This window comes from Triturus cristatus, chromosome 6, assembly GCF_964204655.1.
Source record: "Triturus cristatus chromosome 6, aTriCri1.1, whole genome shotgun sequence".
Taxonomy (NCBI): domain Eukaryota; kingdom Metazoa; phylum Chordata; class Amphibia; order Caudata; family Salamandridae; genus Triturus; species Triturus cristatus.
This window is the reverse complement of record NC_140589.1, coordinates 1,541,461,826-1,541,485,347: the sequence shown is the minus strand read 5'-3', so window position 1 is coordinate 1,541,485,347 and position 23,522 is coordinate 1,541,461,826. Positions and strand designations below refer to the sequence as shown.

Sequence of the window (23,522 nt, the reverse complement as noted above, 5' to 3'; positions counted from 1 at the left end):
TGCAAAACCACCGCGAAATATCCACAGCCAGAGATATATCTATAATTTTCGGCCTAAATGTCTCAAAATCTACTTGACGGATTTGCACCAAATAACAAAAAGCACAGCCTGCGTAACATCATCTACCTTTCTGCCAAATTTGGTAAAATTCCGTGCAGCGGTTCGGCCTGTAGGTTCAATAACGTGTTCCTATGGGAACTAACATTCAAACACACCCTTTTTTCGTGCCCCTATGTCTCGGTCCCCACTGCACGGATCAACCCTAAACTTTCCATGACACACAGAACCTACTTTGACACTTAATGGTGAAAATTTCATGAAGATTGGTCAAACGGAGGCAAAGTTATAGGCAAGTAAAAAAATGCTTGTCCTATGAAAACTAGGTCCTAACTATAACTGCCTACTGGCGACCTCCAGTAGGATGGATATAAATTTACTGAGAAGAACACACGTTGCAATTCAAAGATCCATATAAAGTCTTTATTTCAAAGTCTCTACATTTCAAACATTAATCCAAAATTCTCCATTTACAGAACATGACATCCACAGCCAACATGTGTTTCGCACGTTTCTCGCTTCTTCAGGGCTTCGAATGTTGTGAATCAGATAAAGATCTCATGTCTCCAAATTCCAATTGTTCTTGTAACCTCCATCTTATATTCTGAAACATCGTCCGGAGTCGAAATTGACGATGGCTACAGCACACAAAAGATAAATGATGATATTTTAGCAGATAAGATGGAGTTTACTAGAACAATTGAAATTTGTAAATTTGAGATATTTGTCTGATTCATAACATTTGAAGCGAGGCACCAAGTCTACCCAGAGACTTGGTGCCTGACTTTAAAGTGTGGCTTGATATGTGCAGGTGGTTTCAGGCATGTGAAGTCGCTCTAGAGGTACAGAGGATCTTTGAGGAGGATTTGATAGCTGTCCTTTAGAGTCATATTCCGGGTGATGGGTGGGATGACCTACTGGCCCTAGAGAAGAGGAAGAGGTTGATGTATCCCACCATAAGGGAGACCCTAGTATTTATTCACCCCAGAAGAGTGCAGGTTGAAATTTAGAGGTAGTCAGAAACTGTGTCACCAGTCTTGGGAGGATTTTGTGGGGTACTTTTGAATTGTTTGCAAACCAATAACTGTTGTTTTTTAAGAAGGTTTTCCAACAGTTTAATACTTTTCAATTTTTTTTCAAAGTGACCTGGGATGAAGCAACTGGTTTCAGACTGTGAAAAACATGAACGTTCAATGTTTCTGTTGACACTACTTTCCACATCAGTGTGATTGGAAACACAGTACTTGCTTCTTTAGGCTTTTTTCCTCAGTGTCTTTTGGAATGCAACATGTCATATACTGTTCTATGATTGAAAGTATAGACTTATCTGTGTCTATTCCAAATTTAGGTGCATCTTTTACCCAGAACAGAATATGAATATGAGGACCACCTCTTGCTTGGTACTCTTTTTGCGAAAAGAAATCAGTAATTCCTCCAACAGGTGGATTTTTGTTAGTTCCAGATGGAGGACAGCATTGTTTGTAGTCTCTGCTTAAAGTACCTGCAAACTATTTTGGATCTAAACAGCTAAGTTCTCCTGGTGTCTTGAAGTTTTTGCCTTTAATGTTAGAGTTTGTCTCAAAAGTCATGTAAGTCATCCCATGGATATTCTGCACAGCTCGTAGTAAGATACCAAGTTGGTGTTCTGAAAACTTCTCCATACTGTATTTACTTACATACACGTAGTATGCAGGTTTTTTTTCTACAATCTTTATGATTGTTTTATCCCACAGTTCATTTATGATTCTTTTAACGGTACATCACTTTTGGTGTATGAGTATAGAACCTGAGAACAGTAAAAAATGGAAAGTGCACCCACAGAAGAGATTTGTACGATGAGAAGCAAGTGGCATTTCCCACAGTGAGTAAGCATCTCACTTACTTTTTTGAAGGCAGGTAGTATTATAATGACTGCAGCTGATGGTGGATCTCCCAAGGGTGCTGTACAGGTGGATTTTCATTTTGAACCTCGTTTCTCCCGCATCATTTAGTTGTGGCCTCTTTTTGGAATTGTTTTTAAGTGTTTCTTCGTGGAAGTGGTCCAATGTAAACAATTGTTTGTAGTGCCCCTGTTTAACTGCTTGCTGCAAACATTACAATACAGATATTTATCTGTAACTTTTTCCATTCATGGTATTGTAACCTTGTGGTTATCCAGGCTAAGGGGGACTTGCATGGGATACTGCAGGACCTTCCTAGACATAAGTACAGTAAAGAGATACATCTGGTGTTTCCGCCAAACTGATTCCCTTCCCTCTTGTCACTTTGATTAATCAGATAGCCAAATTGACTGAAATTTCTCCTCACATTGCTAAACGGACCGTACAGACCATGAAGGCCAAGGTGTTACCTCTGTGGAATTTCCTTGGGTATAAAGGATATTTTTGCTCCACAAAAAAATAATCCTGTCCAAAGACAATATCCATATGATAATTGGATGCCACAAGTGGTCAAAAAGTTCAGTGGTATCATTTTGCACTGCACAGTGGTAATGATCTATTCCATCAAACCCTGGTTGTTGTAATTTCTAGGCATTCGTGATATCAGTCTGAAATGGAGCCATTTAATTTACTGAGCTGGCATGCTGCCTCAGTGCAGGAATGCTCGTCTCCAACATCTGCTGTGATCTGCATTTATAAATTTTAATTCTGGAAAGGAAAGTTCACTGTCGATCCTGCCAAGGTTGGTAAAACGAGTATCATCAAACTGGGTAATGATAATAATGCATGTTACTTACAACTCTGAGAAACAGCAGAAGTGTGGCATGAAGCGGCACATAAAAAGTTATTATTGCCATTATTTATGCAAATCACAGTTTACTTGGTGCACTGTAACCAATTAGATGTATGCAGTAGTTTATATATTATTGTTCTTGAAGACAGCAGGAACTTCTTAAAGTTTGTTGTGGAAGGTCATACATATCAGTTGAATTACCTTTCATTAAACTGGAACTCTGCAACCAAAGTATACACCAAATTGATTGTCATCAACCTGTGCATTCACAGGACCCATTTTTGCTTATAGTTAGATTGTTTACGAATGCTGTATACTTCACTTCTTTGACCACTTTCCAGCCTTCTTTTAATTCCATTCAGTCTGCGTTTCGTTACCAAGCAGCTTCAATGTGAAGTACTTCAAAAGGTTTATTAGTAACTTCTTTGGAAACATCCTAGTTCCGTGCTTCCAAAACATTTTAGAACCATGACCCACTTTTTAGAACAACAGACTAATATTAACCTTTGCGAGCAATGTTGTTGATGTAACTAAAGCATCATGTGGTAGCGCACTGTCATTTACAGACAGCACATTTTCCATTGGACTGGCCACTAACTTCCATAGGCGTAGGTTTTACTGATACAACCTTATAGCATACAAATCATAATCTGTGGAAGTCGGGTTTCAGTGACTATTTATAATTTGTGCATCACCAAGTACATAGTCTTCATTTGCTTTGATCCTATTAAAATCTTTATTTCCATTAAACTTTAGAATCAAAATTTCTTTTTATTCAGTTTTGATTTCCCAACTATTGAATGAGTACTGTTTGTTTGCAGGTATTTACACTTTGCTGTCTATTAATAACAAAATTACATCCTAACGCCATTCCTTTCACACTCCCTGTATCCCATAAAGATTGCCACATTATTCACTTTACTTTTCTTTCTCTGACTGCAAAGTGAGAGGAGTTTTTAAACACCAATTCCCATGCTAAAAAAGCAGCACTTTTGTCAGAAGGCATAGCTTGACATTTGACCTCTATCTGTGAAGCGCAGCAAATGTGATAAGATAAATACAGAATTTAAAGACATCTTTGTTTATTATTTGGCCTTTCCCTGACTCACCAGAAATTAGCTCGCAATCCATCAGTAGGTTGTGACCCACATTTTAGGAAATTCTGTCCTAATTCATGCTTCCCCCTGCATGAAGGATCAGTGCATTGTTTGGAATCATTCTCATTCATGCTTCTCTCTGCAAAAAGGATCTTGGCCTTGAAGCAGACATTAATCCATTTTAAAGAGAGGTCTGTTGCTTTTGGTCAGTGACTAAAGTGTACCGTTTCAAAGCTGGCTTTATCTGTGCATATGGATCATGGTAACTCTTTCTAAGATGAGACAGTGTCGAATGTAGCTATTTTCTCAATCAGATAATACTTTGAGTAACCTGGATATGGCAATCAACATTGTGCAGGAGGTCTAACTAGCCTTATTTTAATGGGATCAGGAAGTCAAACGGTTTAAATGATGTCCTTTTCAGTGCTTGTCTCCTACATTACTGTGTCACTTTGTAGTATGGTTAAGTAGAACATTTAAATGTTTGCCGAGATCAGAAGGTTACATATATCCCTGCTTGAGATGAAATCAATCTTTCTGCTTAAGGTTCAACAGAACATTATTTATATTTACAGTGAATATTGAAAGATAAAAAGTCAGCTGTTTTTCCAGAAGTGTTTACTCGCATTCAATGCGATATGTAAAAGTATTCTACAGCTTGTGTAGAAACATTGACCAGTTGAGATGCTATTTTGATGGGTGGGACATAATAACATAAGGACATTATATTGAGTATATCAGATGTAACACATTTTAAATTAACAACATGTTCAATCAGTGGGAAGCTAAAATCATGCTGTAGGAAGCACTCTAGCCTCCAGAATTTATGGTGTTATTCACATAGTCTAAAGCTCCAAAGGCAGCAAATCCAATCCCCCAAAATCTATCAGATTGGGTTGTGCATAGGCACCTGCCAAACAGTAAACCCTATTGTCGCCTAAGAGAAGATATACCCCATATGCACCATACATATTCTAATGTCGCCTGTTAAAGGCAATGATATGCTTCTATTTTACCGTCTGTCTTATTTTCACTGCCTGGTACAAATAACATTTGGTTTTTATAACACTTTTCTTCCATGAAAGGGATGCCAAAAATGCGCAAATAAAAATAGAAAAATACTTGAAAGAGAAGCGTGTTGCTGGGATTGGGAATCGGATCTGAGTGAAGATGATGTGAAAAACCAAAGAAGAAAATGGCCCAGATTAGATCCTCCTGCCAGTGGGTTCAACTGTCAGAAAGATGGGCACCATTAGATTTAGGTTTAATTGTAAGGAGTGATGCAAGTAGTACCAGTTACAGGCCTTTCCCATGATGCCTACATAGTTGAGAATCCCATACAGGATTGGGCAATCCATTGTTTCATATCCTGCTGAGAGGGATGTGGATGGAAAAAAGGTGTTGGTAGTGAAGTGAGAAAGCTGGAGTCTTGTAACAAAGATGTATCACTAGAGTGAAGCTGGTGAAGGCCAGAATCTGGCGGGCTGTAGAGGTTTTAAGAGTAGGGTTATTGAAAGAGTCTATTGAGCACTAACCATTGACATTTTTGGAGAATAAACCAAATTGGTGGGATTGGACAAGAGGTTTGGTAAACTGAGGGTCAGACGGTGCATGGGATGGATTTGTCATCTTGAGTGTTGGCATGAGTTCCATGTGGAAGATAAAAGTAAAGGTATCCAGGCCAGAGCAGACAGTTGTGCAGGTCTGAGTCATGTAGAAAGTTGGTAGTGGTAGCGAGGGCGGTTGTTAATATGTTAAAAGTGGTAGAAATGATATGACAGAAAGAGGAGGTAAAGTAATTGGTGGTGGGGCAATATAGGGCTAGGTTGTGGGCTGCATGTGGAGGAAAGAAGAGAGTGTTTAGAATGCAATTCTGATGCACCTTTAGAATGCTACATAGTTCTTGCAGTTGAGATTTGAGAGTGATGAAGCGGTACTAGTAATAGTTTGACCTAGCCATGTGAATGGTGATAAATATATAGAATGGAGTGCATATGTGTTTTACGATGTGACTGGGAGGCGAGGTCTAGGTCTGCAGTTAGAGTGCAGAGGCTGAATATACATTAAGGATAGTGAGTGTTTATGAAGTCGAATTGTTGTAAATTTGTTTCAGAAAACCAAGGATGATGTTAAGAGATATTGTTCTGCAAAAAATAGTGGTGATTATGATGGAGATTAGAGGAGGAGCAATGATGACTAATAGATTGATTATAGAGGTTTCTTTTGCGGAATGATAAATTATCAGCAAGGGTTGAGTAAGGGAGATAGAGTCCATGATAAGAACTTGTTGTTCACCACAGAAATGTGTGGAGAATATGTGTTTACCGGGAGATGGTTGGATAGGGCGGACAAATTATGTTTCGTCCTGGTTAAAAATATCCATGATTATGCGGGTGCATAAGAAGGAACAGTGTTTATTAAGATAGTTGGAAAATAATTTTCTTTAGAACTGGGGGTGGAGGAGCAGCATGGAATGATGATTTTTTGGTTTCAGTTCATATGTATTCTAAGTGGTAGCTCCTGACGAACATCTAATTGTTGAGTAATGAAGTATATTAATGTGGAATCCAGATACAAAGTGTCCAGTAAGACTTTTTGGTGTTAAAAATATGTAACTAATTAATATATTTTCTTTTCTAGTGAATGTAGTATAATGGGTGAGGAGTAATGTTAATGTGCATCAACTCAGTTTTGTTGTTTAATTTCTCCAATGTCAAAAAGAAGTGAAAACTTTATTAACAAACAAAATGCTTGTTCTATGCAAACCCATTGTGGTGAAATGACTGTTTAGATTAGCTTATTCTAGGTTGCTTTATGTCAGTCTAGAACCAGTGCTCTTCAAATTTAAGAAGGGAGGTAGTTTAGGTTTTCCTATTTGTCTTTAGCCCAAACGTTGGAATGTTGTAATTTTGGGTGGGCTTGATGAAGCTATTATGTGGATGAAATTTGGTTAACAGGTGAATACAAGGAAAAGTGAAGAAGAGATATTGTCTAATTGTGGTATTTCTCTAAAGCTTTTTAGTTGGAGACGGAGCATACAGATGGGCAGTGGATCATGGAGTACCACCTTGTTCTCCAGACATTATGGCTACCAGTGAGTAATTTGTCAAAACAAACTCTAACACATTTTGTAATATTTTGTTTTTCTATAAAGAACTATCTTCATGCATGCAACATTTCTAGAGATAACTACTTTTTAACGTTAGGATCTGTGAAATCAAAGGTAGGAGGAGCTACGTGCCCAAACAAAGTGTCCCTGTACTCCACCTTCAGAGAAATATTTAAAGTATATTGCGATTTCTAAAAAGTATCAAACATATGATTAATAGGCGTATTTTGGAATACAACTGATCATCCTTATCAAATACCATTAGACACAACAGTTTCTTTATTTCGTTTCGTTAGTCTTTATTATCGATAAATTTCATCAAAAAAGACAGTTACAAAGTAAGAAATACAAACAGGATAAATGTTAAGAACAAGTCCAAATTAACACAGTTAGAATAAAATCATGAGTAAACACAGCTCTAAGATCTAGTGCCTCCTATTTCTGATAATCCAGACCCAACCCAAAAATGTGGCCACTGCGACTACGACACATTCACCAGTATCAAATCTCAGAATTCTTAGGGCCTCAAACCCCTGTCTAGTTCCCATTGTGCGACATATAGGTTTAAGCCATTTGGCCGGCCTGGGGGGCAGCATAGGCCGGGCAAGCAAAAAATATGTGACCTACTGAATCTACACAGTCAGTACACCAGCTACAGGAATCACAGGTCACACCCTTCCATTTTTTTGTAAATGCTAAAGGGGCACATGCATCAACAATGCCATTTGCGATTCCTTATTAGCGAAAAATAAGGAATCGCTAATAAGGAATAGCAAAAGGCTATGCATGTAGGAATCGCTATTCAAATAGCGATTCCTTAACTTTCCTTAATTGCTACTAGCAAATTGCGAGTAGCAATTAAGGAATGCCATCCCAATCATTCCTATGGGCCTCCAGGCCCATAGGAATGAATTGGAGATTGCATGAGCAAATAGCGAGTACCAGTAGGTTCTCGCAAATTGCTCATGCAATTTCAAGGGTGCAAGGGTGTCAAAATGACACCCTATTGCACCCCTGAAATTGATATGTGCACATATGTTGCACACACACATGCTCTAAGGGCATGTGTGTGTGCAACATGAAACTTTGAAAAATGCACAAAAGTGCATTTTTCAAACTTTTAGCAAATTACCGTGCAGTTCATCTTCATGGTAATTTGCTCCCCCTATTAGCGAATTCGCTAATTTTTTAACTTTCATGCATTGCATTTAAGGAATCCCAAATTGAGATTCCTTAAATTAAGGAATCTCAATTTGGGATTCCTTAAATGCTATCGCTATTTAAGGAATCGCTATTTAAGGATTCCTTAAATAGCGATTTTTGCTTTTGGGTTGATGCATTGGGATTGGGTATTTTTAACTCAATACCGGGAGCTATTAGCGAATCGGTATTTTACCGACTGGATTTTGGCTTGATGCATGAGGCTGCTAGTTGGTAAGGTGCCAACCCTAAATTGATGGTTAAGTTTCCTGTCGCTAGGCCTGGTAATAATGTCCCAGTAAGCTTCTAAAAGAGGGACTTTTTTATACTCGAGAAACCTGCCTGACAAGGACTCAGCTGAAACTGAGGATAGATGTTTTTGTAACACCATTGACCAATAAAGACTTTTAACATGTTTTTTGGGGGGAAAAGGGTTGGTAGCCGGGTCGGTCCAAAGAATTCCCAGTCCCAAAGATTCCAAAAGTTGGCTAACTTGCCTGAACCAGATGATGTTACCGGCTCCCAAGATGGAACGGACGTCCAGAAATGCCTTTGCATAAGGGCCTAATTCCGGGACCGTCCATATTCTCCTCCAGAAGGCCAATGGTTTAAACCTAGCAATGTCATCAAAAGAATGACAGCCAAGATCCAGCAGGAGTGGTTTCACTGGAGTGGAACAGGGGAGACCCGTAAGCTTTCTGAGAAATTTATGTTGCGCCTTAACCAGGGGGGAAAGATCGGCAAAACCCCAGAGTTCAGCGCCGTAAAGGATTGCTGAGTTAATCCTTGCATTGTAAATTTTAATGGGAGGGCCTATCATTTTCGACTGGGATTGCTTTTGTTCTTTTACCAATCACCCAGAGAGCTGGGCAAATTTAAGGGATAGGGCATCTATTTGTGGCCTCCAGTTCAGCTTATTTTCAAAGACTACCCCCAGGTAAGTCATAACATTGGTTCGTTCAAGTAAATCATTATTCATAAACACGTGGCCTTTCACACATCTCCCTTTGTTAAAGACCATGTATTTGGTTTTGGAAACATTAACTAACAGGTCAAAGTCAGAGCAAAAGTTGGCAAATACATTCAAAGCCACCTGTAGCCCAGACAAAGTCTGGGATAGGAGTAGGGTGTCATCGGCAAACATGAGGAGTGGGATTTTGGTACCACCCAGCATAGGGGCGTCCGTAGGTGTAGAAGAAAAATACTGCACGACTCTATTTATGAATAACAGAAATAGAGTGGGCGCAAGGACGCACCCTTGCCTGACGCCTCTACTAACTTTGAATCTATCGGTAACCTGCCCTTGATTCCCCCATCGAACTTGTGCAAAGTTATTTTCATGCAACCTGATGACGATGTTCAAAAGATCAGCAGGCATCCCCAGCTCCGCTAATGCCCCCCAAAGTTTAGTCCTATTGACTAGGTCAAATGCTGACCGAAGATCGACAAAAGCAGCATATAGAGTACCACCACATAGATAAACCGTTTTCCAGACGATCAGTTGAAACTTGAACGCCTGGTCGATGGTACTAGTGCAGGGTCTGAAGCCACCCTGCAGGGGCGAGATGATATCCTCCTGCTCGATCCAAGACTGGATTCTTGCTAGGAGCATTCTTGCAATGATTTTTTGAACAGAATCAATTAAACTAATCTGGCGATAGTTCCCCGGGCAGGAGCGATCACCTTTCTTAAAGATGGGCAGAATCTCAGCGCCCTTCCAAGATTCGGGAATGGCAGCCCCCTTGGCTATAGCAGTTGCCATGAGTGCAATATAAGGCACCCAATTGCCAAGATCGAATTTGAAGAGATCCGCAGGAACACAGTCTATACCCGGTGCCTTGCCACTAGGCACCTTGGTTAGAGCCATCTCAACCTCTTCACAATCGAATTTAAAATTCGGGGATGTGGACAAATCCCGATTAGGGGAAGGGGCGATCGCTTCGACCAGATTAATATCCGAGAACTGGGACTCAAAGTGCGACACCCAGATATCAGGGAGTACATGATTAGAAGGGACCTGCGTACTCGGGGAGTTGCCCCACTTCACGATATGCCAGAACAAAGTTAAATTCTTTTGTTTACTAGCAGCCAAAAGGTCATTCCAGTGATCATTATCCCAATCTTGTTTGGCAAGAACTTTAGCCGTGCTATAGTCTTCCCTGGCTAGTCTAATAATAGCCTGGTTTTTAGTTTTAATAGCAAATTTCAATTTGCTATAAGACTCGTGGCAAGCTTTATTATACCAAGAATTTGGCTTTAGAATGGGTGATTTCTTGACCTTGCAAGGTTTGGAAAAAAGAGACTTAAGGCCAGAAAAAAGATTTTCATGTATGTGAGTAGACTCACCAGCGACATCCTCAGGGCTCCGAAGAGACTGTAAGTCTTCCAATGCACAAGAGACTTTTGAACTGATCTCAGAGAGTACTACACTATCAATGGCAACCTTTTCCCAGCGCACTCTCCGTTGGTTGTTAGTTAGGAGGGCATCGGAAGTCACTATCTCTGATGGTTTGTTTCTATGGGCTGGACAAAACAAGAAGCTCAAAACTAAAGGGTTGTGGTCGCTCTCAGGGCGGTCTAGAACCACCATATCGCATAATGTGGACCAAAACTCCACTTTGATTAAGGCATAGTCGATTCTACTGCTACGACGACGACCATCAGAAAAGGTCTCCTTGATATTTTTATCCGATGGAGTTCGTCCGTTGGCAGCCCTGAAACCACGCTCCATACATAAACTCATCCACTGGATAGCAGATTCAGTCCACCTCTTGATGGGGGGGGAGATCAAGAGGTGGGATGTTCAAAATTGCATCCGCTTCCAATGTGAGTGAATCCCAAGCAATATGCAGAGGCTCAAAACAACAATTTAAATCACCCACTATTACCACATTAGTGCATGTATTGACGGTGTCCAAAAACCCATCCAGTTGTATAAAGGTATTTGTGCCACGCCCACCTGGAAGGCCCCTGTTATATACATTTATAATCAGGATGTCAGGTTCGTCATTGCGTTGCAATGAGATGATTAGTATGTCGGGGCTATCAATGGCCAATTCTGTGAGTCTGTACTTGAGAGTTTGCCTTACCCATATGCAGAGACCGCCCGGAGGACGGCCCCTTGTTCCACTAGAAGCCCCCTTGTAAAAATTTACATACCCAGAAAAATAAATAGGGTCCACAGCCCATGTTTCCTGAAATACAAGGATATCGTGGATAATTGCCCAAGCAGACCAATCTTCCGTTATTATTTTACTACGGAGACCAGCAATATTCCATGAGCCCAAAGTAAGAGGGGGGAGCTAGTAGAGTCAACCAGCAGGGGGGCAGGTAGGGAACCCAAAATGACTGGGTGGGTTACGGTAATACCAGGTCCTATACACTCAATCTCAAGAACACAAGGATCAGTGTGAATAGTTGGTGGTCTGTCGATATGTGACAAACGGGTACGGGGTACCGTCTCGGTTCTCAATGGGTTGGAGTTGACTGGGCTAGTGCCCTGGGGATTATCTAGACACTCCAAAACTGGTAATAAGGAATCAGAATTTCTAAGGGGGACATTTTGTAAAACACGGGCATAGTTGGGATACAAGACACCCGAACCCAAGTGTGCCCCCCTTGACCCACCCCGACTTACAAACCCGGAACATACAGGGCCAGCAGAGGCCTTACTCGCACAACCCAAAATGTGTAGATTAGATAACGGTCAATCAACCCCTTCTAAAGTATTCAAGGGGGCAAAGAAATTAGACAGTGGGAGATGAAAATCAAATCCGGGCTGACGACGAAAGCCTCTGTTAACCCTTTCCCAGCCAGTAGACATGTCACAGGGAATAACACGTGGGACAAAAGGGTAGAAGTAAGACAAATCCAAAGTAATTATTCCAGTGACACTCGAAGTGTTAGGATGGGAACATATATGACTCACCACCCTTGGGTCCCGAAAGTTAATAATCACACAATCTCCCTCCACTTTCTTAACCCCATTGCCCAACCAGCTCACCCTACGTACTGTCAGGATCTCCGCACATAATCTAGCCGGCAGTGGCCTATTTCCATTTAGCCAGTGAATTACTTTGTTCTTCAACTCGCTATGGGACTCGATCTTTGCCTGGGGGAGCCTTGGAACACCTACCATGATGACAGTATATAGCAGCGACTCTGGGGGGAGATTAATACATGAAAGTTTTAAGAAAGGACCATCACCCTCAGTAATGGGCTGTCTGGTTGTCATATTACTCTTATTAATAACAGCATTTCTAGCTGGATCATTGGACGTGACAATGCTAACAGGTGTGTGGGAAACTTCCACAACATGATCTTTAAGAACATGGGGATGGGAGGGTACACTAACCAAAGAAGTAATACCATTAGGAACAATCCCCGTTTTATCAGCTATATCAGAGGTTGGTAAAATCTTAGAGCCGGATGGAGTCGCTATAATCTTCTCCAATAAGGACGTGTTAGAAAGCACCATACTTTCTATTTTCCCAATGGAGGTAGAGAGTCGATTGACTCTCTCGTATAACGGTAGGAAGAAAAATTTAAGTAGTTGCTCCACAAGCTCGGAGAAGCCAGTGGGCAGGGAGTTGGCATTAGGCAGAATAGTGGGAGAATGAGATGACAAAAGACTCCCAACAACAGGAGGAGTGCTACAAGGCAACTGGGAATGGGGAGGATGACGTAAGTTGGCAGGTTTGGGCAGTTTAGACACTTTTGCACGTCTACCCTTGAAGGGCACTCCCACACGTTTTCTTTTCCCAAGGATAGACTGAGACTTTCTACCCAAAGTCGGGGTGTCTATGCGTAACTGCTCAATAGTGGGCTGTGAAAGTATAACACTAGTATTTGTTGGTAAGCCACTAGGTTCAGAAATATTTAAAATATCGGGAGTATTTTCTAGAGAACTCAGTGCCGATATATCCGCCGACCCTTGCACGTTACTAGGTAGTAAGTCGGAAACGGGGGAAATGGCTGCCATGATGTTACCAAGGGACGATCTTTTAGCTGAGATTTCTAAGGACAGTCTTTTTTCTGTTAAAATAATTTCTTGTTCAAGGACCCGAGCTGCTCTTGTGATAAAATTATCAAGAGTCCCTGTTACACGACCTCCAATACTACCCTGCACAATCTTCCTACCTGACCTTAAGGAAGTCATCCTCAAGGGTAAAGAGCAAGCAATAGGGGGGTAGCCAGAGGAGGTGACAAAGGACCTAAGAATACAAAATGATGCTGGTACCAGAAATCACGTTAGGGTAAAACACTAAAATAACGTAGCAGCTACTGTGAACGGCTATCAGCCGGATGAGGATAAAACATAAGCTCACAATTGCACAGGTATTTGTATCACTTAAATGAATAAAAGTCAAACTTGGAGTGGAGGCCCGTCTCGTCCACGGCCGTCCACGAACGGCCACAAACGGCCTGCTCTTTGCCCGGTCTTCGCCCCGAGCTGCGTCCCGCGCGCGTTCCGCTTGCGCGTTAGGGAGGGGCCTTGTTAATGAGTGGGAGGGCAAGAGGGGGCGGGGTCGGGAAGAGGAGTCAGGTGTGGCGAATGAATTAGGCGCTGAGCACCGTGGTCCTCGCAGTCCCGAAGGTAAGGAAATCAACAGCCTTCCCCCTGGATACAGCGTAGCGTCCTTGCAGGTCCTCTCAGATCGCAGGTCACAAGCAGATTGAGAACCCAGCAGGTGATGTGCACTGTCGAAGCCTACGAGCGGCTCCCGCGAAGCGGGGGCCGCGAGGCGTTGTAAGGGTGATGGAGGCGGGTCGGGAAGAGGAGCCAGGTGTGGCGAATGAATTAGGCGCTGAGCACCGTGGTCCTCGCAGTCCCGAAGGTAAGGAAATCAACAGCCTTCCCCCTGGATACAGCGTAGCGTCCTTGCATGTCCTCTCAGATCGCAGGTCACAAGCAGATTGAGAACCCAGCAGGCGATGTGCACTGTCGAAGCCTACGAGCGGCTCCCGCGAAGCGGGGGCCGCGAGGGGTTGTAAGGGTGATGAAGGCGGGGTCGGGAAGAGGAGCCAGGTGTGGCGAATGAATTAGGCGCTGAGCACCGTGGTCCTCGCAGTCCCGAAGGTAAGGAAATCAACAGCCTTCCCCCTGGATACAGCGTAGCGTCGTTGCAGGTCCTCTCAGATCGCAGGTCACAAGCAGATTGAGAACCCAGCAGGCGATGTGCACTGTCGAAGCCTACGAGCGGCTCCCGCGAAGCGGGGGCCGCGAGGGGTTGTAAGGGTGATGAAGGCGGGGTCGGGAAGAGGAGCCAGGTGTGGCGAATGAATTAGGCGCTGAGCACCGTGGTCCTCGCAGTCCCGAAGGTAAGGAAATCAACAGCCTTCCCCCTGGATACAGCGTAGCGTCGTTGCAGGTCCTCTCAGATCGCAGGTCACAAGCAGATTGAGAACCCAGCAGGTGATGTGCACTGTCGAAGCCTACGAGCGGCATTATTTAATAATTCAACTTCCCTCCGGTCCGATTCATAGTAGCAAATTGTATTAAGACGTAAGGCATAATATGTATCTGAATCTCCGGAGACTCCATGGCGTCCTGGCTCGAGCATCGACGATAGATGAAGATGCAGTTATTCTTTCCCTGGATGCCTGTATGGCATTTAACATGGTTGAATGGCCCTTCCTCTTTGCAGTTCTCCAACATCTAGGCTTCCGGCCCAACTTCTGCAACTGGATACGCTTATTATACAATAAACCTTTGGTGCAGGTGGAGGCCAACGGCCGAATTTCGGCGGCATTCCCTCTTGGGAAAAGAACGAGACAGGGATGCCCAATTTCCCCTCTTTTATTTGCAATAGTGTTAGAGCCACTGGCGGCTTGGATACGTCAGGACCCAGTAGTCCGGGGACTGAGGTGGACAATGGGATGGGAGGATCGCCTATCATTATTTGCTGACGATGTGCTGCTTTACTTGACGTCCCCATCACGGTCCATCAACTGCTTACCTAGACATCTGTGCATCATATGGCAGGGCCTCAGGTTATACTATCAACTGGTCGAAATCACTTTTGTATGTGCTACACGGCCCCCCGCCTAGACTGCCCCACAATTGTGAAATTCAAATTGCGGAACGGGGATTCAGATATCTGGGCATATACGTTACCCCTCAAATCGCACTCTTCACGGAAGAAAATCTTATGAAGCCCCTGACCCGATTCCGCCAGAATGTCAAACATTGGCATTCACTACCACTTACGTTACTAGGAAGAGCAGCCCTCTTCAAAATGATGGCACTGCCTAGTTTTTTTTATATTTTACAGAATACTCCCTTTCCGGTCCCCCCCTATTTCACGATGATAAGCTCGGAGGTAACCAGATTGTTATGGGACGGAAGAGTATTGCCATGAAGAAACTAGTATGAAGCTGGTATGACGGAGGTATAGCTCTCCCACATTTACAAATGTATTACTGGCCGTCCCAGCTCATTGTGATAAACCAGTGGCTACATGCGCCACAAGAGGACCCAGCACATCGTATGGACAGGCATCTACTCGAAAAAGAAGGGATCATGGGGGCACTGTATAATATATCTAGAAAGACGACACACACAGGCCCCACAGCTCACACACTACAAATCCGGCATGCGGCGCAGAGAGCAATTGGGCTGGAATGGAACAATCACGCAGGCAACACCACTATGGGACACCCGAGAGCTAGGGAAATTGTGCAACACTAAGGGGTTCCAAAAATGGGACTTAATAGGCATCTCCAGGGTGGGAGACGTATGGAAAAAAGGCGAAGTTATCCCATTTGTACAACTGCAAGCCACCTACAAACTAGCACAGACTGAAACCTATAGATATGCACATGTTAGACACGCACTCATGGCAGCGATTCCACCAACCACGCAACTCCCGGAGGCCTCCCCATTAGAAGACAGACTCCTCACGGACCACCTAAGTAAGAAAGCTATCTCCCTGACATACAAAAAAATAATTAATCATCAGCCTGACCCCCTGACAGCCCTTAAGGAGCGATGGGAAACAGACATGGGTGACCTAGATTAGGAGGACTGGCAGGCAGCCCTGGTATCCCCAAGGGAAGTGGCGATACCTTCCACATTAAAACTAGTACAATTGAAAGTTCTACATCGCATCTATTACACGCGCATCCTGCTACACAAACTAGGTAGGACGAACACTCCACTCTGCCTCAGACAATGCGGTGCCATTTTGGCACCTTTTGGCACACGATCTGGGACTGCCTGGTAATTACTCACTTTTGGGAGGCAGTGCTGCGCACGATATCACAGGTCACCACGTGTGGTTCAAGTTCCACCTGAACCAAAGAGATGTTTGCTCAATATTTGGGATCCCACTGATCTGAACCACGCAGCTCTAAACTGGGTGACACTGGGACTAGCATTGGCAAAGCGTAATATAGCACAGCGCTGGGGCTCAGGACTGGCCCGACACACCGACAGTGGTGCTGTGATATGGACGCCACGATGATCACAGAGAAGTCAGACTTCATCCACCGGGGTTGTCCCCAAAAAAGGGCCCGAATATGGGGAAACTTGAACAGATTCCGTGGGGACATCTGTGAACCCCCACCGGAGGTGCAGATGTCGGAAGACAGCGAGTGACTTCTGGGGGAAAAGGGAACAGAGTATACGTCATAATATACAACACTACTGGGAACACCTAGGGGCAGGATACTGAGTAATTATGTAATGTTGCACCACTGAATAGTATATTTTTATTATCTATTGTATGCACAAAAGAGTATTCGATTACAATAATATTGTTAACATGTATAACAAAATGCCAATAAAAAGTAAAAAAAAAAAGAGATTGAGCGGCGACAGTTGACAGCTGTCGATCTTCTGCCTGAAGTCTGTTCTGTTATCTTGGCGGCCAGGCGGCCCTCCACCAATACTGTACATGCCTTCTGTTGGTGCAAGTTTATGGCATAAATGTGCAGAGAAACAGGTTGACCCTCTTTCTGCTATCCTCTCTCAGTTCCTTCTCTTTATCCTTTCTTTTGCCCTGCTGGACCATGCTCTGGGCTAAATGGCAGTCTTTCACCATCTCAGCCTTTTTGCGGTTGCCTGATCAGCCATCCCTCTTCAAATCCTCTACTGTACCTAGGTTCTTGAAAGGTTTGCAGCACACTTCCAAAAATTGCCCAATTGCTCTTTCACCCTTCATCATGCCTCAGTGGGACCTTAATCTGGTCTTGACTTCTGATGTATAATCCCTTTGAGCCATTGCACAATTGTCCTCTCAGGCTCGTTACCATCAAGACAGCCTTCCTCGTGGCAATAACATCTGCCCGGAGGTTCAGTGAGCTTCAGGTTTCGTCATCCAAGCCTCTATACCTGAACATCTACCCAGACAAGCTGGTTCTTTGCACTAGGGCTTCCTTTCTGCCGAAAGTTGTCACTCCTTTCCATGTAGGCCAGTCCATCACCCTGCCCACCTTTTGCTCTCTGCCACATTTCTTTAAGGAAGAAGAGCAACTTCACCGATTGGACCCGAAAGAGCATTGTCATTCTACCTTGACCACATGCAAGAGTTCCAAGTGAATGACCAACTGTTCCTGGGGTATGTCGCAGCAAAGAACGGAAAGGCCATGCAGAAGTGGACTATCTCCAGATGGATTGTGCTCTGCATTACTACCTTCTACTCATTGACTGCTATCACTGCGTTAGCATGCAGAGTTCTGGTCCTGGATAGCTGCCAGGCATCAACGTGCACTGCTCCACACACATTCACAAAGCATTACTGCTTGGACAGGCACTTTGCTTGTTCGGTCCTGTAGGACTTTCTAGTGTGAATGAATTTTGCAGACCCTCCGCTGGGGAGGAATTGCTTTGGAAATTATTCTAAGGTGAGGAATCTGCGTCTAGGAGCATCTGTTAGATGAACAAGGTACTTACCTTTGGTGACGCCTTCTCTAATAGAGACTCTATCTATCCGCAGATTCCTTACCTACGCACCGATTCTCCCTGAACTGCCAATGGATTTCTAGGTACAGGGTTTTCCCTTTTCAGGGCCCTAGTTTTCCACACCAGTGGTCAGTGTTCTTTGTGGCTAAACGCTTCTGGCGTGGAAAGTCAGAAAAAGAAACTGACGTCAGCGCACTGGGGTGGTGTCTATACAAGCACTGCGGGCAATCCTGATGAGGCCTCATGGAGCTGAATGACCCACCTACCATGTGCAGGGGTACTTCTCATGAAACAGTTTCCATATCCAGTCTATCGCCTGGGGATAATTCTAAGGTGAGGAATTTGTGACTAGAGTCTCTATCAGATAAGTCGTCACCGAAGGTAAGTAACTTGTTCTTTATTTACTGTATGGAGCCTTGACAAAGAACTGCAGTGTTTCTTGTACCACATCCCAAATGCTTGAACTTCAACATTATGTCTCCAAAAATAACAATATGCTCCCTAGGTAACTTTGTATGCTTGATGAGATTTTTGATCTTCAGTAACAATTTATAATGTGACTAGTCACTTGCAAATTTATCTCTGGGCATTATTAGACAGTAGCATTCTGCTCTAACTTGGCCTCCACATATAAGAATTAGTTAATGATCCCTGGAAAGGAGAATAATTGTTCGGATCTTGTAAAAATCGGGTCGTTTTCCGGGTAGCTTGCCGTAGCTCCGAGGGAAAACCACTGACATTTTCTGCTTTCTCTGAGCAGGCACAAACTGTAGCAGGGGTAAGGGACAGGCTTGTGATTTTTCCGGGGAAGGAGTGTTTGCTTCTTCTCGACTGCTGCTTGGGTCCGGTAAATGCTGGCTTGTGATGTTGCCCTCAATACCTGTTCCTGCGGCAGTACAATGGGCCGATATCTTCAGTCCTGGAATTTTGAGTCTGCAGGTTGCGGCCCTGAAAATCCGGGTCCTGAGAATTGTATAACGTGGAATTTCACCTGGAGTTATTGCTCCCCCAGCTCACAATCCGGGTGCTCCCACGTCTCGAAAGCCTCTGTCCAGAGCCCCGCTATTGGCCGCATTCGCAGCCCCCTAGTGTCCTCCCTGAACAGGGCCCTCTCCTCCGCTCTCACCCACTGGGTCACAGCTGCCCTCCCGGCTCCCATCCCTGGGCCGGTGGCTAATTTCCAGGCCATCGCTATTTGTCGTTTGACCAATACCAAAGCCAGATCTACAGATCTAGTGCCTATCCTTTGTGTGCTTGGTCTTGGTAATAACCCTAGTAGTCAGGTTTCCAAGGAGCGGAGAAGGGACCGTCCCAGTGTGGTGTTCAAGGCGTCAATCGCGGTTCCTCAAAAAAGTGCACAATCTGGGACAATGCCAAACAATATGGACAAAATCTACATCTAGGTGTCTGCACCTTGAGCAAGGGCGCAGTTCACCCCTGTAGACCGCCTGTGTTTTGAGTGGGGTTATATATGTCATGTGAACATAATTAAATTAGGTGTATTTCAACCTCATATTTCTAGAGACTGCCAATATCTTGCACCATTCCAGTTCTGTAATGTCTCGTTCCAAGATCCCCCATCTACTCAGCAGCACAGACAGAGTTCTGCAGACCATCCCTGACAAAGAACGGTAAAGCCATGTTACCAAATGTCTGGCTGTGCCCAGGGAAACCAATAATGGCAATACTGCATGGGTCATGGGTTCCTCCTGTCCTCCTGGCCACAGGTCCTTGAATGTTGCAGTCAGTACCTTGTAAATAAGGAATAGGCCTGGGGGGAAATCGTATTGGGTAACCAAGTCCTCCAGCGGTAACATTGTGCCCTGTTGGGAACAATCCCCCACTGTCACCAGCCCAGCTTCTGCTCAGGCCGATAACTGGCCGGCCATAAAGAAGTGAAGGGGGTCACTGTGTGGGAACCTCACCAGTGGTAGCACCGGTGCGTATAATGGCGTCCCCACTGTTCTCAACATGCAGCGTCTCCAACATTTTAGTGCCGCTGACAGCAGCACTACCGGATGCTGGATCACCACTGCTGGACAGACCAATTTCGCCAGTAGAGCACCCAGGTTTGCAGATAGCCCCACTGTTCCCAATTCTTCCTGGTGAGTTCCATTAAGTCACTGCGTGAGCCCCTAAAGCTGAGAGGCCAAGAAGTACTGTTAGAAAGCAGGGGCACCCAGACCCCCCTCGTCAGGGAGGCACCGAAGTCCCTCAAGGGACACCCTGTGTCGCCCTCTGTCTCATATCAACTCGCTCAGCAAGGTGTCCAGCTTCCTGAACCAAGAGACAAGTACCCCCACAGCAAGGTTGGGAAAGAAATAGAGCAGTCTCCGGAGCATGACCATCTTAGACACAGAAATCCGAGCCATAATTGGCAGCTTAAGAAAGCGCCAAAAGGGGGCAAGGGATCAGAGAGCCTTCCCCAAATTGTCCTCTCTTAGATCCTCCAGAGACTGGAAGATTTGAAGACCTAGGTAGCGAAACAAGGAAGGTGACTACGCCAGATCTGGAGCAAGATCTAGTGGTCTCTGAGCTTCTGGAAAGACAGGAAACACATGGGTCTTAATTTTATTAACCCGGAGGCCTGATATCCTTTCGAAGTCCCCTAAAAGATCCAATGCTGCCGCAGAACCCGTGCACCCATCCTGCAGGTGAAGGCGAATATCATCTGCATAGAGAGAGATAATATGTTCCTGCCCCTCAATGTCTACACCAGTTCCCTTACCCACCTGCCGAAAGAGCTCTGCCAGCGGCTCAGTGGCCAGAGAAAACAGAAGAGGGGACAGCGGGCATCCCTGCCTTGTACCTCTGTACACCCTTTACTGAGGGGAGATGGTGGTGCCCGTTTTAACCCGGGAAGTCAGAGTAGTGAAAAGCAGCTTAACCCATCCAACCCAGAGTTCCCCCAGACCCATCTGCCGCATGGCCTCTAACAAGAAGTCACACCTTACTGTGTCAAAAGCTTTTTATAGATCGACAGACATCAACATTACACGAGGATGAATTCGAGCCTCTGGGTAATACAGAACATGGTAAAACCGTCTAAGGGAATACAATTTTATGTTGGAAACATTTATCGAAGGCCATAGCGCTGCCTCCCTAATTGTGCGGGCAGGTGGAAACAGTACTTGTGTACACCAAGTGACTATAGAATTAACCATCACCATTCCACAGTAACTTGATCATTCGGCATCAAATATCTCCCATTGGAGAGCAGCCTGAACACAGGATGAATCACGGCAAGCAGGGAACCCTTCAGATAACAAGACAGTTTCGCCCATGAAGCATTGCATGCCCCCGGGGAGAGAAATGTCTTTGCAAACCAAGAAGACACTCAAAGCACCTTTACAGTCTGAGCCACTAAGAAAAACATTCCTGCATTTATTCCTGAACAGTAATTCCAAATACTTGTGCACATAACCATCCTCTAGCGCTTCATATCTGCCTACCCGTTGGTATTGGAGACAATATTGGAATTGGAAAGACGTGACCGGTAGGGTGATGTAACCATGGAGTATCCAGTCAGTGGATGGTGTCTTAGCCACAGTGAAAGGTAATTGGTCTAATTTTTCAATGTGCAATATGGTATATTTTGCATCTCTGCGTGCCATTATGCTCTGTCTTTCAGTTAGATCGTATGCAGAAAACAGTATTGTACTGTTGATGTAACGCCATGGCACGTGACCAGACATAACGTTTGTAACGTCCAGCTCATTATTACTATTGACCGTAATTGTTACTGTCCATGTTGTAATATAGACATATCTTGCAGTATTATGTCAATTGCTGAATACTTTATGTTGCTCAGTGAAATAATTCTGTATGATAAAGTGGTCATACCGTTGTTAATCACAGCCAAAGCCTTTTCAAAATTAACCCTATCAATCTTGCACAATCTCTCAGCAGCTTCCTGTTGAGAATTTTTCCACAGCCCATTATATATTCCGTATAAAAACCCTTTTGACGTGGATTCCAGAGGCCTAATAAAAAAATCCCCGAGATCCATGTCATCAGAAAGAAGGGACAAGTGTTGTTTCACCTGGGAGAGTGTTGAGGTTTGTAGCCAATCTAGGCATAACTTCCCAACATTATATGACATCACCACCCGAGTGTTCTGTTTGTATGTACCGCTGATCAGGCCTATTGATGCTAAACCCTTTGGTGTTAGCCAGGAATCTAGATTGACACCCGTTTGTGTCCACAGACCAAACCAACCATCCCGTCCAATTGGGGTCTGATGAATTGAAAGAACCATTACGTATCATGGTATCTTGTGTATCCTCACTGAAGTGTGTAAAGTGCTGCCACTCGAAGCGTGAGAATGCGGGAATACGTGGTGTGTTCAAATCCTTTACTTTTGCTATACCAAGACATGAAGTTTGTTGTGCTGTTTTGTTCGGGAAATTCATTTGATGTGGTATGAGGCATGCTCTGAATAAGGCCTCTGTTCCCTGAACCTGCCAATCTTTTGTCCCCAGACAGATCTTGTGTCTATGGTTCTTTACAAAAGTCGAAACCCTGTATAGGCGAGTGGGAAATAAAGGAAGCAAAGTATATCATCTTGGTGTTTGTTAACATATTTTTCTTTGCAGGTGTAGATGCAAGCCTATAGTAATATGAGGCTGGGTCTGATGCTTCAAAATCTGAAAAATAAGCAACCATCTGTGCAAAATCTGTGCGATGTTGGGCAGTGTTCCCATTGTGTGTAATTATAAACAACGTGTGGGATAGTAGCTTTATGTAAAAAATGGTGACCATAATCCTGGTAACAGAGCATGTCTCTAAAATTAGTAGTACCATCATACAATTTATCATTGGAAAATGCAGCTGATGGCTCTAAATCTGAAAGCAAATTATGCAGTTTCAATGTCCCAATCATCAGAGAAAGTACTAGAGGTGATGATGTCATTTAAAGAAATTTTCAACAAATAAGGAAATTGCAAAAGTTCAGTAGGGCCATACACCTCATACAATACCCTGGCCTGCACAATTCCTTCAGGAACTGGAACTGCTGTAATGTTCACCAGGGACAAGTCCCTTAGTGCGGCATTGATGACTTCAGGGGAATAGAATGGCTGACCGTTTCCTATCTAGATGTGTGTTATAGGAGCCCACCAGGTCTCAAGTCGAATAAGCCAGGCCAACAACCTGCCTGGTCGCCCCTCTTCCTCATGTGCCCTAGCAATGTAATGTTTATAGTCATGGAAACACAGCAGTTCTGAGATGACATTATATTGCTTTTGGGCATCTTGAAGCCTGTCTAATGGTGCTGCGTCTGTACAAGAGCATTGCCCAGGTCATGCAATCTACCATCAAGGTAACAAATACATGCTTTTCAAGGGGCTTCTCACTAAACAGGAACTGGGCAGGGTAACAGGGTCAAATGTATGCATCGGGGGTTCCTATAGCACACTGTTCA

General features: G+C 44.0%; 1 protein-coding gene across 1 annotated transcript in view; it reads left to right on the top strand.

The window, feature by feature from the left end:
* TASP1 (taspase 1) overlaps positions 1-23,522 on the top strand; it is a 662,603-nt gene that overhangs the window by 268,603 nt on the left and 370,478 nt on the right. The window contains exon 7 of the mRNA XM_085612698.1: positions 6,902-6,981. Coding sequence (XP_085468824.1) covers positions 6,902-6,981 — 80 coding nt within the window. The remainder of the gene's footprint in view (positions 1-6,901; positions 6,982-23,522) is intronic.